Source organism: Geotrypetes seraphini, chromosome 10 (genome assembly GCF_902459505.1).
Source record: "Geotrypetes seraphini chromosome 10, aGeoSer1.1, whole genome shotgun sequence".
Lineage (NCBI taxonomy): Eukaryota > Metazoa > Chordata > Amphibia > Gymnophiona > Dermophiidae > Geotrypetes > Geotrypetes seraphini.
The window spans coordinates 28,656,859-28,675,754 of record NC_047093.1 but is presented as its reverse complement, the minus strand read 5'-3'; the positions used below and the strand labels follow the sequence as shown (position 1 = coordinate 28,675,754).

The window sequence follows — 18,896 nt, the reverse complement described above, 5'->3', positions numbered from 1 at the left end:
AAGTCACTTAATTCCCCCCATTGCCTCAGGTACATTAGATAGATTGTGAGCCCACCAGGACAAACAGGAAAAAATGCTTGAGTACCTGAATAAATCTATGTAAACCGTTCGGAGCTCCCTGGGGAGAACGGTATAGAAAATTGAATAAATAAATAAAAGCTGTGTGTTTTACATTTATGCTGCTACAGCTATACAGTGTGAGAGTTTAATTATGCTAAAGGATCTCCAGCTGAATGTGAACAGGTTACATTCATGTTTGCCAATTGTTGTGATTCAGGAGCTGTTCGAAAGATGTGAAACCAAGAGACGGACATTATTTAAATTGGCCAGTGAGACGGAAGACAATGACAACAGTTTAGGTAAAACAAGAATCTTTTCTAAGTCTATGGTAATGATGAGGATGTTATAAGTACAGCGAAGGGGCTAGCAGATGGTCCAGGTCAAAACTGCATTGAGCTGTGTGTTTCTTTATTAGATTCTTGATAATGCTGCTTTTCTGTGGTATAACCAAAGTGGTTTATATAAGAATTTAGGTCACAAATGTGAATAAACTCACCAGCTGCTTCCTAGAATGTTAATGGAGAAATATGTAACACAGCCTTTCTGTGTGTATAGGAGATATTCTACAAGCTAGCGACAATTTGTCTCGTGTAATCAACTCTTACAAAAAAATTGTAGAAGGCCAAGTCATTAATGGAGAGACAAATTTTCCTGCATTAGCCACAGAAGGTAAACCTTTTCTTACCTTTTCCCCATTTCTTCTTAGTTTACTGCTTTTATTCAATCTGTTTTCTTCTTCCACCTCTTCGGTGTCTCACCTGCTAATATTAATGTGTTATCGTATTGGATGTGCCAATATAAGGGGGTTCTTCCCCACTTCCAAGATATCTGTTTATTGAGCTTTTCCAAATATACAAGTCAGTATTACATAACTGAGTAATTCCCCACCAAAGAAACCCATTCCTTTCCCACTCTGCATCTAGGATTCAGCATAAATGTTGGTAGACTATAATTTTTTGTCCACTGATCATAGTTTTCACATATTCTGGTGGTGTGTTAAAAAAAACATACCCCCTCTTCTATTAAACTACGCTAGCAGTTTTTAGCGCAGAGCCATGCTGAATGTCCCGCGATGCTCCTGATGCTCATAGGAACTCTATGAGCATCGGGAGCAGCGCAAGTCATTCAGCACGGCTCCCTGCGCTAGAAAAGTGCTAGCGCAGTTTAATAGAAGAGGCCCATAGTAAATGACAGCAGATAAAAACCGAATTGTCTGTCCAGTCTGCCCAAACATACACTCTCTATAATTTAATGTTTTAATGTAAATTGTTCTTTTTCTTAGATATTTCTGTGCCAGAAACCCAGAGTTCTGCCTGGTACTTTGCCTAGGTTCCATTTACTGGAGTCTCCGTCAAAGCTCATTCCAGCCCATCTAATCCATCCCAGCCCATTCTCAACTGAATGGCCATATACGGGACTGTCTGCCCAGTGCTGGCCTTAGTTCTTCAATTTATCCGCTATAATAAAACCCTTAGCATGCATTCGCACTTCAAACTTCGTGATCCGTGGCTCCATGCCTCCGCATGCGCAGTAGAAGGAGCCAGCGGTGTTTTCCCCATCGCCCTCCCTTGGCGACGCTGGCTCCTTCTACTGCACATGTGGAGGAACGGATGCACGGAGGCGGCGACTTCCCCCTCCCGCCCCCACTCTGTCTAACAGGACCAAGGAGAGCACAAAAATAACAAGGATGCAGGCATACCGACGCTCAGCATCCGGACTGTGGTTGGCGGTTGTTCAGGCTGGGGAAGGTGGAAACATCTAGCAAGAGGCAAAAGGAGTGATTTAAGGTAGGTGGGAGAAGGGGGATGGAGCTGAAGAGAAAGAAAGATAGACGCACAGAAAGACAGGAGGCAGGGAGAGAGAAAAAAAGAAAGACAGACAGACAAGAGGGCAGGGATAGAGACAGACAGACAGCGGGCAGTGAGAGAGATAGAAAGAAAGACAGACGGGAGAGAGAGAGAGACAGAAAGACAGACAGCGGGCAGGAAGAGAGACAGACAGAAAGAAAGACAGACAGGAGGCCAGGGAGAGAGAGAAAAAGAAAGACAGACAAGAGGGCAGGGAGAGAGAGATAGAAAGACATACAGAAAGAAATACAGATAGAGGGGAGAGAGACAGAAAGACAGCGGGCAGGGAGAAAGACAGACAGAAAGATAGACAGGGGGCCAGGGAGAGAGAAAAAAATAAAGGCAGAAAGACAATAGGGCAGGGAGAGAGACAGACGAAGGCAGGGGGAGAGACAGACAGAAAGACAGACACACAGAAATACAGGGGGCAGGGAAAGAGACAAAGAAAGACAGACAGCAGGCAGTGAGAGAGACAGAAAGAAAGAAAGACAGACGGGGCAGGGAGAGAGACATAAAGAAAGAAAGACAGATAGACGGAGGCAGGGAGGCAGAAAAAAGATAGATGAGGCAGGGAGAGAGAGAAAATAAAAGAAAGAAAAAAAGATAGACGGGGAAGGAGAGAGAAAAAGAAAGAAAGAAAAAAAGATAGATGGGGCAGGGAGAGAGAGAAAAAGAAAGAAAGAAAAAAAGATAGACAGACATATATTCTAGCACCCGTTAATGTAATGGGCTTAAACATAGTACTATTCCTGAGCAGAGACTAGAAGTTGTACAAAACTACCACCACATATTACGATTTTCCCAAATACTGAGATGTCACCTGTATGATTTTCTGAGCTCTAAGCTGCCCCCATAATTCTTCTTTAATTTGTAACAGATTTTGACTTTTTGTAATGATGTTTGTCTTCTTGCTACTGCAGATAGCCAACCGTCCAGCAATCTCAGCACTCTCATTGATCTCGTGCAATTTGATGTTTCCTCTCCTCCACCTCCACCTCCACCATTGCCAGTAGAACCTGCACTACAACCACCATTGCCATTAGTGATTCCAATCCTCCCACCACCACCTACTTTAACTGGTCATTCTGTGAGTCGGCTTTCAGGTCAAGTGGAAAACATCCTTACCACTACTAACTCACTGTCCCTGCTGGATGAGGAGCTTCTGTGTTTAGGTAAGGTTAATTCTGAGTTACCTCATCACAGTGTGAAATGTGTTTAGTCTGATCTTCTATCTCTGGATCGTTGGGTACTACCTTGACTTAAATTGGAAGTGAAGTGAACTAGATAGTCTATATCAGCGGTCTCAAACACGCGGGCCGCAGGCCACATGTGGTTCTCCAGGTTTTATTTGCGGCCTGCGGTCTGGACGCGATCAACAACATTTCTCTTCCACTTTCCCTTCCTTTTTTAGCAGCAGCGTTTCTGGCCGGCTCGTTCCGTTCAAAGCCGTGGGTTGGCAGCTCCTCTCGTTATCCACTCCTGCATCGGAAGCCTCTCTGACGTCACAACATCAGAGAGGCTTCAGACGCTTGCGCGGATCTCGCAAGGAGCCGCTACCTGCGGCTTTGAACGGAACGAGCCAGCCAGACACGCTGCTGCTCCACAAGGAAGAGAAGGGGAGGGGAAAGAGAAATACTTCTGCTACATAGGAAAGGGGGACCCTAGGGAAATGCTGCTGTACAGGGAGAGGGAGGGAAAGGGGAAGAGAAATGCCTCTCCTGCACAGGAAAGGGGGAAGGGAAATGCTGCTTCTGTTGCTGATGCACCCAATTGGGGAAAGAGAGGGAAAGAAGGAGAAGGGAGAGGAGAGGAACAAGAGAAGAAGCCAAGTTCATGGGAGGGAGGGAAGGAAAGGAGATATCAGACTATGGAGGGGGAGGGAGAGATGCCAGAGCATGGGGGAAGGGAAGGAGACAGATGCCAGACCAGGGGAAAGGAAGGAAGGAAGGAGGGAGAGAAAGGAAGGAAAGAGATGCCAGACCATGAAAATAGGACAGAAGAAGAGAGAGATAGGAAGGGAAGGTAAGACATGGAAACGTAGATTTTTGAAAAGAAAGCAGAAAAATTGAACAATAAGTTAATGCCAAAGATGGATGCAAGGCAGAAAGGAGACGGAGACGGAGAGAAAAACAGTCAAAGGACAAGAAGGCCCTGGAAACATAGTTGAAAGCACAGAAAAATAAAGTCACTAGACAACAAAGGTAGGGAAAATGATTTTATTTTCATTATAGTGATAGAAATGTGCCAGTTTTGAGAAAGAAAAGATATTAAACTTTAAATGTGAGGGCTGCAGAAAAAATAGAGTACTTGGAGAGCCGCCGAAAAAATAGTTAATGTCTTATTAAAGAAATGACAATTTTGCATGAGGTAAAACTCTTTATAGTTTATATATCTTTCCTTTTAACTGTTAAAGGAAAGTTTTATAATCTATAAAGAGTTTTACTTCATGCAAAATTGTCATTTCTTTAATAAGACATTAACTATTTTTTCTGCAGTCCTCCAAGTACCTACAAATCCAAAATGTGGCCCCGCAAAGGGTTTGAGTTTGAGACCACTGGTCTATATCTAGTTGTCATTTGTCCTCATTTAAAAAAAAAAAAAAAAACAACCCTATTTTATTTTGTCCTATCAAGATCCATCTAGAACAGATGGGTTATATCTGTCAGCCAGCAGATGGAGACAGAGACTAAATAGCAGTAAGCGCTCCTCTTCCTAGGGGAGCTGTGCTTGCAATTCTTCCCCTCCCTAACTCTCACTTTATCCCAGGACAAGCAGGCAGCATATTCCCACACATGGGTGACGTCACCGACGGAGCCCCGCAGCGGACAGCCTCGAAAGCAACTTGCTTGAAGATCTCGAGCTTTCGAGTGCTGCATCGCGCATGCGCGCGTGCCTTCCCGCCCAAACTAGGGGGCGCATCTCCTGTGAGGATCTTCAGTTCAACGTTTTCCGCGGAGCTGAGAAGACTTGTCGACTTGGTTCCCGTAGCGTTGTGCCTTCTCTTCACCGCGGCTGAGTACCTTTTATTGTTTTCGGTCGCTGTGTTCTAATACTAATTCTATTTTATTTTATTATTTCAAAAAAACCCAAAAAAAAACATCTTTTTGTTTTTCTTTGGCGTCGGGTTGGAAGATTGAGGCCTAGGCCTCTCTTCCCCGTTCTCGACACGGACTTTGTCCTATCTATGTCCCGGCCTGTTACCGGGTTTAAAAGGTGTTATCAGTGCGGCAGGACTATTTCCATCACTGAACCACATAGTCGGTGTATGATCTGTCTCGGGTCGACTCATCGCCCTGAAGATTGTCTTCGCTGCCTCACTCTTCAACCTCGTGCCTTCAAGCGCCGCTGCGACAGGTTTTTGGAACTTTTCCCTTGCATGGAGCCTGAAAAAGCTGTGGCCTCGGTCGAGGCATCTGTTAAATCCTCGACTTTGGGTCAAACCTCGAGTGCTAAAACCTCGACCTCGCCTCCTCGACAGGCCTCGGCCTTGAAGACCTCCGGGTCCTCGGCTTCGAAGGCCTCGACGGTGTCCTCGAAGCCTGGATTGGGGGGTAAGTCTCCTGCTTCCTTTTCAGGTACCATCCCAAAGAAGCCGACGGAGGCTGCATCCATCCAACCTGGGGCTTCAGGTTTGACTCCGTCTTCTAGACCTTCAAAACGTGCTTCCAAGTCCAGGGAATACTCTCGATCGAGGTCGCCCTCCTTGGAACGCACGAGACCTCCTGTGACTCCGAGTCCTTTGGTCTCCGTCCCCATGTTTGAGGATATGCTTAAGTCAATTTTGACTACGCAAATTTCCTCAATAGTGGCTCAGTTGGTCCCGACCTCGACTCTGTCTTCGCAACTCCAGCCTGAGCAGCAATCTGCACCTCATCGACGATCTCCTCGTCGCAGGTCTCGATCCAGGGTTTCCTCGTCGGACTCCTCATCTGAACGTGGGGCTAAGCAATCATTGCCTCGATCCAAACATAGATCTCGGTCTTCGAAGCTCGCTTCTACGAAGAGCTCGAGGCACTCTGATCTCGCTTCCAAAATTGTACCTCGCTCTCATACTACCATTGCCTCTTCAATTTCATCGAGGCATTCGAGGTCGAGGACTCCACCTTCGAGGCATTTGTCTCGAGATAAATCTCCTCTGGCTAAGCCTCGTACTCCGCGCACCTCTCCAACTCGGAGCCTTAAGCGGAAGCATTCAGCCACTCCCCCTCTGACAGGCAGTGGAGCATCATCCATCACTTTACACCTTGAATCGGAGCATGTATCTCAGTATTCGCGCGAGGCTTCTCCATCTTTTTCAGTGGCGCCTCGTTCTCGTTCTGCCTCTCCTGAGGAAGCCTCGACCTCGAAGTCTTCTTCCTTTGCGAAATTTGTCTTCGACATGGGGCAGGCACTTAATATTGACTTACATTCCGTTTCAAAATACACGCCTGAATATCTGGCGGATATGGAACTTTCTCATCCTCCTAAGGAGACTTTGCGTCTACCCATGACACCAGTGCTGAAGCAGACTTTTCTACGTAACATGGAGACTCCTTACTCTGTGACAGCTATTCCATCGAAGCTGGAGTCTCGGTATCGTACTGTTCCATGTAAAGGTTTTGAGAAATCTCAACTTTCTCATCAATCTCTAGTGGTGGAATCCTCCCTGAAGAAGGCTCACCCTTCTAAGGTGTCTGCAACAGTTCCACCAGGACGCAAAGGGCGAACTATGGACAAGTTTGGGCGCAGACTTTATCAAAATTCAATGATGACAAATCGAATTTTGAATTACAACTATGTCTTTACTTCATATTTTAATTATTTTTTGAAGCAGTTGTCATCCTTTTGCCCAGACTGGCCCAAAGAACGCCTTTCTGAATACAAACACATTCTTCAATCTCTATCTCAATTGCGTCTATTCATGTTGCAGGCATCTTATGATGCTTTTGAGCTGTCCTCCAGAGTCTCGGCATTTGCAGTGGCCATGAGACGTCTTGCATGGCTCAGGATAGTAGACATGGATCCCAATTTACAGGATCGTTTAGCAAACCTGCCGTGTCAAGGTTCTGAGCTTTTTGATGACTCTATTGAAGCAGCTACTAAAAGGCTTTCTGAGCATGAGCGCTCCTTCGCCTCTCTGCTTCGTCCAAAACCAAAACCTTCTGTGACTAGAGCTTACAAACCTCCAGCTCGTCGTTATCCCATGAAGTCCACACCGGCTTTTTCTAGGCCTCCACCTAGACGGCCACAACAACAACGTCCTCAAAAGTCCCAGACACCTGCTCCAACCAAAACAGCTCCGTCTTTTTGACGGTCCAGTGATGAGCATTCCAACCTCCTTACATCCAAATTCCTCCCTACCCATCGGAGGTCGCCTTTCCCTTTTTTCATCTGTCTGGGAAACCATTACATCGGACCTTTGGGTCCTTACGATCATCCGCGAGGGATACTCTCTGCGCCTACTTCAGGTGCCCCCAGATCACCCTCCAGGAGAGTGTCTTTCCAGTTCCTCGCAACTCCCCCTTCTTCTTCGGGAGGCTCGGGCTCTTCTTCGCCTTCGAGCGGTGGAGGAGATTCCTCCTCTCGAACACAATCAGGGGTTTTACTCCAGATACTTCCTGGTTCCAAAGAAGACGGGGGATTTGCGACCCATTCTGGATCTCCGAGCTCTCAACAAATTTCTAGTCAAAGAGAAATTTCGCATGCTCTCTCTTCCGATTCTGTACTCCCTCATGGATCAAGGGGATTGGATGTGCTCACTGGATCTCAAAGAGGCTTATACTCACATTCCTATTCATCCAAATTTTCGCAAATATCTCAGGTTCAAGGTGGGGAACCTTCACCTTCAATACAGGGTTCTTCCTTTTGGCTTGGCAACCTCTCCTCGGGTCTTCACCAAGTGTCTAGTTGTGGTAGCCGCGGCCCTTCGAGCCTGGGGATTGCAAGTTTTTCCTTACCTCGATGATTGGCTTATCAAAGCTCCTTCTCTTCCAGGGGTTACGCAAGCGACCCTTCAGACTATTTCTTTTCTTCAAAGTCTGGGGTTCCATATCAACTTTCCCAAATCTCAGTTAGTTCCAACTCGATCGATCCAATTTATTGGCGCAGTGTTGGATTCTGTTCGCATGAGAGCTTTCCTTCCCCTCAACCGGCAGGATACTCTCTTAAACCTTTGTCATCAGGTAACTTCCCTGTCGACTATCACGGCTCGTCAAATGATGGTCCTTCTCGGACACATGGCATCTACGGTACATGTGACTCCTTTTGCAAGACTTCACCTTCGCATCCCTCAGTGGACACTGGCATCCCAATGGCAACAAGCCCTAGATCCACCTTCTCGTCATATAACGGTGACACCTTCTTTAAAGAAGTCTCTCCGTTGGTGGATGCTCTCTTCAAATCTTTCCAGAGGTTTGCAGTTTCACCATCTTCCTCATCAGAAAGTTCTCACAACAGATTCGTCCGAGTACGCATGGGGAGCCCACGTAGATGGTCTCCGTACGCAAGGGTTATGGACTGCCACAGATCGTCGATGTCACATCAATCTGTTGGAACTCAGAGCGATATTTCTTGCTCTCAAAGCTTTCCTTCACCTTCTTCACGACCAAGTAGTCCTTGTTCGGACGGACAATCAAGTAGCAATGTATTATGTCAACAAACAGGGCGGGACGGGTTCCCACCCTCTGTGTCAGGAAGCTCTGAGGTTGTGGCATTGGGCGATTTCGCACAACATCCTTCTTCGCGCTGTTTATATTCAGGGTATTCAGAATTGCCTTGCAAACAAATTAAGTCGTCTGCTTCAACCTCACGAATGGACGCTCAACTCCCCCACACTTCGTCAAGTATTCACTCGATGGGGGACTCCTCGGGTGGATCTGTTTGCGTCACCCAACAACTTCAAACTTCCTCTGTTTTGTTCCCGCATCTTCTCACCTCTCCGTCTCGAGGCGGATGCTTTTCTACTGGATTGGAGGAGTCAGTTCCTATACGCCTTTCCTCCTTTTCCTCTGATTCTCAAAACCCTTGTCAAGTTGAAGTCGGATCATGCCACGATGATTCTCATAGCACCTCGGTGGCCCCGACAACCTTGGTTCTCTCTTCTTCTTCAACTCAGCATCAAGGAACCTCTTCTTCTGCCAGTTTTTCCTTCTCTGCTCACTCAGAGTCAGGGATCTTTACTTCATCCAAACCTGCAGTCTCTTCATTTGACAGCATGGTTCCTTTCTACCTAATGGACTCTGCTAAATTTTCTCAGTCTGTTCAGGATGTATTTCTGGCTTCCAGAAAACCGTCCACTCATCAATGTTATAGTCAAAAGTGGACCAGATTCTCGTCTTGGTGTTCCACTCATAGTCTTCAGCCAACTTCTTCTTCTTTGGCTTCTGTTTTGGATTATTTGCTTCATTTATCCCAGTCAGGTCTTCAATCCACATCTATTAGAGTTCATCTTAGTGCAATTGCTGCTTTCCATCAGCCTTTGGAGGGGAAACCACTCTCGGCACACCCTCTAGTTTCTCGTTTTATGAAGGGTCTCTTTAATCTCCATCCACCTGTCAAACCACCTCCTGTTGTATGGGATCTTAATGTGGTCTTGGCTCAACTGATGAAGCCTCCTTTTGAACCTATTGACTTGGCTCATTTTCGATATCTTACTTGGAAAACTGTTTTCTTGATTGCTCTCACTTCAGCTCGTCGAGTTAGTGAGTTGCAAGCTTTGGTCTCGGATCCACCTTTCACAGTTTTTCACCATGATAAGGTGGTGCTCCGTACACATCCCAAATTCTTACCTAAAGTAGTGTCTGATTTTCATATCAATCAATCTATTGTCCTACCGGTATTTTTTCCTAAGCCACATTCTCACCCTGGTGAGGCGGCTCTACATACTTTAGATTGTAAACGTGCGTTGGCTTTCTATCTTCAACGTACTCAACCTCACAGAAATTCTCCTCAACTTTTCATTTCTTTTGACCCAAATAGATTGGGTCATCCCGTCTCGAAGCGTACTATCTCCAACTGGATGGCTGCGTGCATTTCTTTCTGCTATGCTCAGGCTGGTCTTCCTCTACAGAGTCGAGTAACGGGCCACAAAGTCAGAGCTATGGCGGCTTCTGTTGCTTTCCTCAGATCAACTCCTATTGAGGAAATTTGTAAAGCTGCCACTTGGTCCTCGGTTCACACTTTCACTTCTCATTATTGTCTGGATACTTTATCCAGGAGGGATGGCCTCTTTGGCCAATCTGTTTTACAGAATCTTTTTTCTTAATTTGCCAACTTCCCTCCTCCCTTTTTACTTAGCTTGGAGGTCACCCATGTGTGGGAATATGCTGCCTGCTTGTCCTGGGATAAAGCACAGTTACTTACCGTAACAGGTGTTAGCCAGGGACAGCAGGCAGATATTCCCACAACCCTCCCACCTCCCCTGGTTGGCTTCTTGGCTTGGTATCTGAACTGAGGATCCTCACAGGAGATGCGCCCCCTAGTTTGGGCGGGAAGGCACGCGCGCATGCGCAATGCAGCACTCGAAAGCTCGAGATCTTCAAGCAAGTTGCTTTCGAGGCTGTCCGCTGCGGGGCTCCGTCGGTGACGTCACCCATGTGTGGGAATATCTGCCTGCTGTCCCTGGATAACACCTGTTACGGTAAGTAACTGTGCTTTCCAGTCAGAAGGTTTAGTAGGGGTGAGGAGGGGAAAAAGAGGGCTTGCCCATATGCTACATCTTGAGTATCAGTACTCCTTTAGCTCTGCTTTCTTATATCCATATGAAAACAAAATGAAAAAGTGGAAAATTCCAGGTGGAAGAAAAATCTATTTTTTGTATATGTAGTATTCTAGGTCCTTCCTTCCTTATCTTGCAATGAATCTAGCCCAAGAGCTGTAATTTCTGCATAAATGTTCCTTCATTAGAGCCTACTCATTTAAACCGTGTTCCTGGCAACTAAGAATTCCTGAGTTATGGACACCACTGAGGGAGATTATTTATTTAAAAAATTTTTATTCTGCTTATACCTAAACAAATACAATACAGTAAAACATACATATTTTAAAATATCAAAAAAATCCTCAATACGTCACAACATTACAAGACTATTACAAAACTGTTAGCTGCCAGAACATCCTTTAAAACAATAAAGGCCAAATATACAATTCAAGGAGTCTGCTGCAGAAGCCACTCATTCCAATAAAATGCTTTAAAACACAAATGAGTTTTCAACGGTTTATTTTTTAATGATTTCACATTAATACACAATCTTAACCTGGAAGAGCATTCTATAACTGTGGACCAGCCACCGAAATTGCTGTAGATCATGTTTTCATATAATGCACCTTGTTCACCTGTTCAGTGGATAATCTCATGGCTGACTGTGATTGCAAGGATTTCTTCAAAGTTTGAGTCAAATACCAGGGTGCTTCACCATAAACCACTTGATAAGAACATAAGAATAGTCAATTCAGGTCACTAGTACCTGTCAAAAACCCAAATAGTAACAACAAGGGCATCATGTCTTGTTGAATATAAACACACATATCTCTCCAACTACTACTACAAATGGGCATCATTGCTTGTTAATTATTGAATGATAGGTTTTTGATTTTACAGCAGTGCTGAATCACAGCGTGCTTTGTGCTTTTGATACTCTTATGTACTGGTACATAATTTCTAGAATGCTTTTATTTATATTGTTTTTATGTTACTTCCTATGCATTATTATTATTCATGTGTTAAAACAATCATGTGTAAGTTTTGTTTTTGGATCCCTTTTGACTTGCTAATCTATGATTTTATTTATGTGCTTTAGAATTTTACCCCTGATGCAACCCTGATTGGGAGTTAAACGTGGCCCATGTCGGGTATTTTATGACTTTTTGAAATAGGTTGGCAAAATGGGTAGAAAAGGTGACAGTCAAAGCCAGGAAGATACTTGGGTGCATAAGGAGAGGAATGGCCAGTAGGAAAAGAGAGGTGATAATGCTGTTGTAGAAGTCTCTGGTGAGGCCCCTTTTGGAATATTGTGTGCAGTTTTGGAGACCCCACTTTCAAAAAGATATAAATAGGTTAGAGTCGGTTAGTGGTCTTTGTCTTAAATCATATGGGGACAGTCTTAGAGACCTTAATATGTATACTCTGGAGGAAAGAAGGGAGAGAGGAGATATGATAGAGACGTTTAAATATCTCCAAAAGGGTGGTAGATGCATGGCATAGTCTCCCGATGGAGGTGGTGGAGATGAAGACTGTATCTGACAAGGAACAGGCATGTGGAATCTCTTAGGGAGAGGAGGAGATAGTGGATGTTGTGGATGGGCAGACTGAATGGATCATTTGGCCTTTATCTGCCATCATGTTTCTATGTAAAGAGCTACATTCACTACATTTGGTAGTTTGTACAGGATCACCTATTGTGACTGTGCAAAGATGTGGAGATTTAAAAAAAATCTGTTTTATATGCTATCTTCTTTCTCTTCAGGTCTAGTTGTTTGTGGACTGGAACATGTAGAGATTTTGTATACCTGCTCACCCTGTTTTCTAACATTTCATTCCCATCTGCTTGAACTATAGGACTGAATGATCCAGCCCCCAGTTCAGAGACAGAGTCAGCAGGAAACAGTCAATGGAACATATTCCAGGTATGAAATGAAAGAAGTTTTCCCTTAAAAATGTATGAAAGCATCATTCATGAACTTGCCTACCTTCATCATGTTTCTTGGTTAGTTTTAGGAGTCATCTTTTATATTGATTTTAAATAAATACAATAATTTAAAGCACTTATTTCAGTTGATGATATGCACAGGGAACATTGGATATTTAATTCTTAATTGCTCATCTTATACTGAATTGCTATGTGTATAAAACCATCCTGTACTGAATGAGAAAATGCATATTTTAAAAATACCTTTATTAGGGCTGTACATCAATTTAAAAACTGTAATTGCACAATCTTACAATTCAAAATTTTAATCATGATTAATTGCATAAACTAGCTTTGATGCAATGGAGTGTTCAGAGTCAAAATAAATTTAGTAAGCATACAGGGCCTGATTCTATAAACCCATTATGGGCTCTGGGAGGATGGGCTATAAAACCAAATAAATAAATATGTGCCTAGTGGTGTCTATCTTGTAAGCGCTACTCTGCATGGTTGTCAATCAACTACACAGCACTGTTTATAGAATCACGCCTAGTGGTGCCTAAGTAGACTTAGGCATTGCTAGGGTCCTAGAGGTAGGTGCCGGTATATTAGGCCAGGTCTAATTTACCGATGTATACTTCAAATACCTAGTGACACCTAAGTCTACTATGCCTACTTTTCATGTAGGCGTTGGCGGGTGCCTTGACTTAGGCATTGCTAGCTTCTGCGTGGATATCCGTGTGCAACCTAAATAATCAATTTTAAAAAATTTTAATGGCATGGTCAATTACCATGCCATTTAACCCATTAAAACAAAAAAAAAACCCTTGGGGGTTAGCACCCAAGAACAGGATTTGGGTGTTATTCTAGACAATACAATGAAACCTGCCCAATGTGTGGTGGAGACCAAAAAAGCAAACAGGATGCTAGGAATTATTTTAAAAAGGGATGGTTAACAAGACTAAGAATGTTATAATACCCTTATATCGCTCCATGGTGCGACCTCATCTGGAATATTGCGTTCAGTTTTGGTCTCCTTATCTCAAGAAAGGCATAGTGGTGCTAGAAAAGGTTCAAAAAGAGCGACCAAGATGGTAAAGGGGGATTGAACTCCTCTCATATGAGGAAAGACTAAAAAGGTTAGAGCTCTTCAGCTTGGAAAAGACACGGCTGAGGAAAGATATGATTGAAGTCTGTAAAATCCTGAGTGGTGTAGATTGGGTACAAGTGGATCAATTTTTCACTCTGTCAAAAATTACAAAGATTAACCATTTTGGAGGAGTGTGGTACACACCTTGTCCATGATAATAGCCACTCCTGTCAAGGATACCCCACAGAGTTGTCTACTGGGTTTCTTTAATACATGTACACATAAATGGCAATCTAAACTTCTACACATAGGTTTGGCAGCTGCCAAGTGTTTAATTGCTCAATATTGGATAAAGAGTACTGTCCCCTCACAAGCTGAGTGGACAGTTAAACTAGTATCCCTGGGGAAGATGGAAATTTCAGTAGCTAAGCGTCATGATTAATTTATGTCTCAAATGTCTACTTGGAACCTGTTGTCCGATAAGCTGGCTGTCCTTTAAGAACTTTTAAAGGGGGCTTTGTGGAGATGGGGAAGTTTTTTCTGAGATTGTCCTGGGACCTTGAGTGATGGGAGGGAGGGGGGATTCAGCTTCCTAAAGGAATGTGTTCATTGTTTAAGAATGATTAGTAGAGCTTGATCAATGTTTGCAGTAGTTACTAATGATTGTGCTGTTTTTCCTGCGGGTTCTCTGTTTGCAGTTTGTACTTGTTATTGTAATATGTTTATGAAAATTAATAAAAATTTAAATTAAAAAAAAAATTACAAAGACTAGGGGAAAACTCGATGAAGTTACAGGGAAATACTTTTAAAACCAATAGGAGGAAATATTTTTTCACTCAGAGAATAGTTAAGCTCTGGAATGTGTTGCTGGAGGTTGTGGTAAGAGCGGATAGCATAGCTGGTTTTAAGAAAGGTTTGGACAATTTCCTGGAGGAAAAGTCCATCATCTGTTATTGAGAAAGACATGGAATGTTGCTACTCTGGGTTTTTGCCAGGTATTAGTGACCTGGATTGGCCACCATGAGAATGAGCTACTGGGCTTGATGGACCATTGGTCTGATCCAGTAAGGCTATTTTTATGTTCTTAACCCCTGTTAGGAAGGAGTCTAAGCCATTGCCCAACAGGGAAGGAGAGTTGCTAGACCTATTTTGTGGGAGAGATGCTGGACCTGGTTGGGGGGGTGGAGGAGAGATGCTGGCTGTGGAAGAAGAGAATGAGATGCTGGATCTGGTTTGGATGAAGGGGAAAGCACAGGGAGAGATGCTGGACCTAGTTTGCCTGCGGTGAAGGAGAAGGAGAGATGCTGGTCCTGTTTTGGCTGAATAGAGGGGGAGGTGCTGGACCTGGATGGGGGTTGGGAGGGAGGCAAATTGTGCCAGAATGGGGGGGAAAGTGCTTGGAGAGGGAGCAAAAAAAGGAGAGAGAACACTTGGGTAGAAATAGGGAGGAGAGAGAGGTGACTATGCCAAGGAGGATGACTGTGCCAGGGAGGATGTATCAAATTTGAGAGTATGCCAGGGAGAGTGAGAGATAGAGTGTATGTCAAGAGGAAGGAGAGAAAGAATGAGGGAGTTAGGGGAGAAAGAGAGATGGTGAGGTTGGTATGGGGGAGATAACAGGGGGAGAAAGTAGAAGGAAGAGGAGAGAGGAGAGGAACAGCTGAGAGAAGGATGAGAAAGAAAGATAAATGGGGTCAGAAGGAGGGAGTATAGCAAGGAGGAGATGCAAAAAGAGATGAAAGATGAGAAAATTATAGAAAGGTGGGGAAGCACAAGTGAATAGGAAAGCAAGGAGCAGGAGGGGAGGGATAGGAGAATGGAAGAGTATAGATAGGATAAAGAAAAACTGAAGGAAAAAAGGGAAACAAAAGAAGTGAAACCAACATAAGTAAAAGAAAGATAAGATAGAAAAATGTAGAAGAAATGCTGAGAGATTAAATGAATAACAGAAGAAAAGCTTAGAAATCAAAGGGGAGAAGATATGTGGAAAAAGATATGAATTAATAAGGAAAAATTAAAATAAGTTCAGATAAAATAATAAAAAGATGATAGCTAAAGGAAAGTGTGAGAATATTTATTGTATCACCTTGCTGCAGATGGAAAAGTTAAGCCTGGTAGCAGCAGGCCTGTAGGAGTGGTGATGTGTGTATGGAAAAGAGGATGAGCTCCCGTCCTACCAATCAGCAGACTACACCTGTGCTGCCAATTTAAATATTTGCTTGATAGAATATGAAGGGAAGCAGAAAGTTATTGCTGGTTTAAGATTAACATGCACAAGTGGCTGGATATTCATGACAACCTAGTCACATCAAGGTTTGTGAGGGGGACGCTCAGGGCACCAAAAAATGGCGCACAATTTACAACAATTTATTTGTTTGATTTAGTGGATTTCGTCCCTTTAATTTGCAGCACATTTAGGGTGCTCGATGATGGTGTGGGGGTGGAAGCTTACCGCCTTGACCCAGAAGTGAAGTGTCGGAGCTGTGCTCCTATCACTGATGGTTCACACTGAGAGCACCCTTCACTCTTTATCTACAACTTTTCATTAAAGTTTGGGTTGTAAGTTGTGCGCCATTTTTTGGTGCCCTGAGCGTCCCCCTCACAAACCTTGATGTGACTAGGTTGCCTCTTTGTGTTATTTCTATTGTATGATTTTTTGGCAAAATTTGGAGTGTATTGTTGTGGATATTCATGACAACAGCCTCTCTAGTATTTTTAACTATTTAGATTCAGAGCTTGGTAGTAAGACATGGGATGTGATGTTTGTATTTATGTACAGGTCTTCCTGCCTAAACCCACCTCTCCTTTTCCCTCATTCTCCGTCTCTGTTGACAACACTCTCATCCTTCCTGTTTTGTCTGCTCATAATCTCGGGGTCATCTTTGACTCCTCTCTCTCCTTCACTGCCCAGATACAACATATCGCTAAAACCTGTCGCTTCTTTCTCTATAATACTACCAAAATCTGATCCTTCCTCTCTGAGCACTCTACCAAAACACTTATCCACACCCTCATCACCTTACACTTAGACTACTGCAACTCGCTACTTTCAGGCCTTCTGTTTAGTAATCTCGCTCCCCTCCAATCTGTCCACAACTCATATTCCGGGAGAGCCGCTTTCTCACGTTACTCCTCTCCTAAAGTCACTTTATTGGCTTCCCATCCATTTCCAAATACAATTCAAACTCCTCTTACTGACCTACAAATGCACTCACTCAGCTGCCCCTCACTATCTCTCTTCACTTATCTTTCCCTTTGATCCCCCGTAAGCTTCGCTCAGCTGGGATTTTCTCTTCAACTGCCAACTCCAGACTCTAACTCTTCTGCCTTGCTGCACAATATGCTTGGAACAAGCTGCCTGAATTACTACTTAGGGCTCCATCTGTGGCAGTGTTCAAGGCCCGTTTTAAAACCCCCTCTTTGAAAATGCTTTCGACTCCTAACTCCTCTCACCTTGGGTTCTGCATCCCCTACCCTCTATGTCATGTCTATCTGCCCAAGTTAGATTGTAAGCTCTTCTGAGCAGGGACCATCTATAAATTTCAAAATGTACAGCGCTGCATAAGCCTTTCAGAGCTATATAAATGCTAAGTAGTAGTAGTAGTAATATCAAGAAAGACAACGAAACAGGAAATAGCCTACTAATAAAAGGGGAAGAAGCCAGTGCTGTAATCAAATTTAGACAGGTTTGGGACAGAAATAGAAGTAGGAACAGATTGGGAGGGTCAGTAAAAGACATGAGGAGAGCTGGTGGTGGGAATTTATATGCTTTTGTATCCAAAGGGATAAAGAGCATATTCTTTCTTGTTGTGATACCTTTTGCCGGAGCAACATGAGCTTTTTCTAGAGATGCTGTTATACAAACATTAGTGTCTTCCGTATGTTATCATTTTTATTCTATTTATTCGTCTGTTTCAAACATTTGATATACTGACATTAACTAAGTATCAAGGCAGTTTACATAATCCAAAGCAAATCAACTGACAGAGAAACCGAGTCATTTTTGTAAAACAGTAACCCTTCATTGCCTCAGGTACAAAGAGCTTAGATTGTGAACCCACTGGGGACAGAGGAGAGTGCCTGAATGCAATAGGTAAACTGCTTTGATTATGCCACAGAAAGGAAGTATATAAATAATCTAATAAAAATATATGCTTTAATGATCTCTAAGGATAATCAATGATTGTATGCAGCAGTATCCTGAAATATGCTGATAGACGCACTTAATGCCAGTTAGTTAGTTAGTTTTATATCCCATCCTCCCCAAAGAGCTCAGAATGGGTTACAAATTTTACAGTCATAGTGTTACAGTGTAACATTACATAAGATTATCCGTGTTCTGCTTGCCTGGGTGCTGAATTGCAAACAAGGATGGGATCCAATTCTACATGGCATGAAAGTAGCAATCATTTAGACTCAACTTATTATCCTTATCCATCACCTAGTCTCAGCTTATTATTCTTACCCTTACAGAATAATGAAAAGGACCTGGACTTCTTTGGTGCCATACCAGAGCCCACTGTCAGGAATTCGGCTGCAAATACTCTCCTGCAGCCCTCAGCACAGTCCATGTGTGGCGTTTCAGCACCAGTAACGTCGGTCTTTCCACTTTCTCAAACGCTTCCAAGTGGCATTGCTCCTAATCTCTCCCCGTTTTCATTTCCCAGTGAAGTAGCACCTGTACTGCCAGGTTCTAAGTCTACACACGCTCAAGCTATTTCAGGGGGCCTTAGCCCTACTGTTGGGAGCAGTGCCCTGCATGAGTTGGAGGTGCTGGGACAACAGCTCCTGAAAGAAGCCAAAGGGTAAGAGCCTAATGATTTCCTCTGGTACTGTCAACATGGTCTGCTTCCAAAAAGAGAACTCAGGTGGGATTGTGAGAGAGTGGTAGCAAGTTAGGAGAATGAGTACTAAGGAAACCATTCTTGTAAGGCAGGGGAGATCAGTGTGATTTTAATTGTATGGTCTTAATTCCTGTTTAGTAAAATGTTTATTCTATTAAACAGAAATTAAATTATTCCTTTTCTAAACTAGTATTACTGTTCTGGGTGAAGGACTACATCTGAATAAAAAAATAGCACATGCACCACATAACATAGTCGACGATGGCAGATAAAGACCCAACCTGATTCAATTTAAATTTTTTTAATTTTTTTTTCTTCTTAGCTATTTCTGGGCAAGAATCTAAAGCTCTACCCGGTACTGTGCTTGGGTTCCAACTGTTGAATTCTCCATCAAAGCTCACTCCAGCCTATCTATATCCTCCCAGCCATTGAAGCCCTCCCCAGCCCATCC

The 18,896-nt window shown here is 43.6% G+C and overlaps 1 protein-coding gene across 7 annotated transcripts in view; it reads left to right on the top strand.

Annotated features, from left to right (window-relative positions):
* GGA3 (golgi associated, gamma adaptin ear containing, ARF binding protein 3) overlaps nt 1-18,896 on the top strand; it is an 81,039-nt gene that overhangs the window by 28,368 nt on the left and 33,775 nt on the right. For 6 of the 7 annotated variants that reach the window (XM_033961034.1, XM_033961032.1, XM_033961031.1 and 3 more), the window contains 5 exons: nt 278-359; nt 616-729; nt 2,828-3,079; nt 12,442-12,509; nt 18,075-18,406. In XM_033961034.1, the coding sequence (XP_033816925.1) occupies nt 278-359; nt 616-729; nt 2,828-3,079; nt 12,442-12,509; nt 18,075-18,406 (848 nt within the window). The remainder of the gene's footprint in view (nt 1-277; nt 360-615; nt 730-2,827; nt 3,080-12,441; nt 12,510-18,074; nt 18,407-18,896) is intronic. The other variant, XM_033961033.1, reaches the window with a different exon arrangement.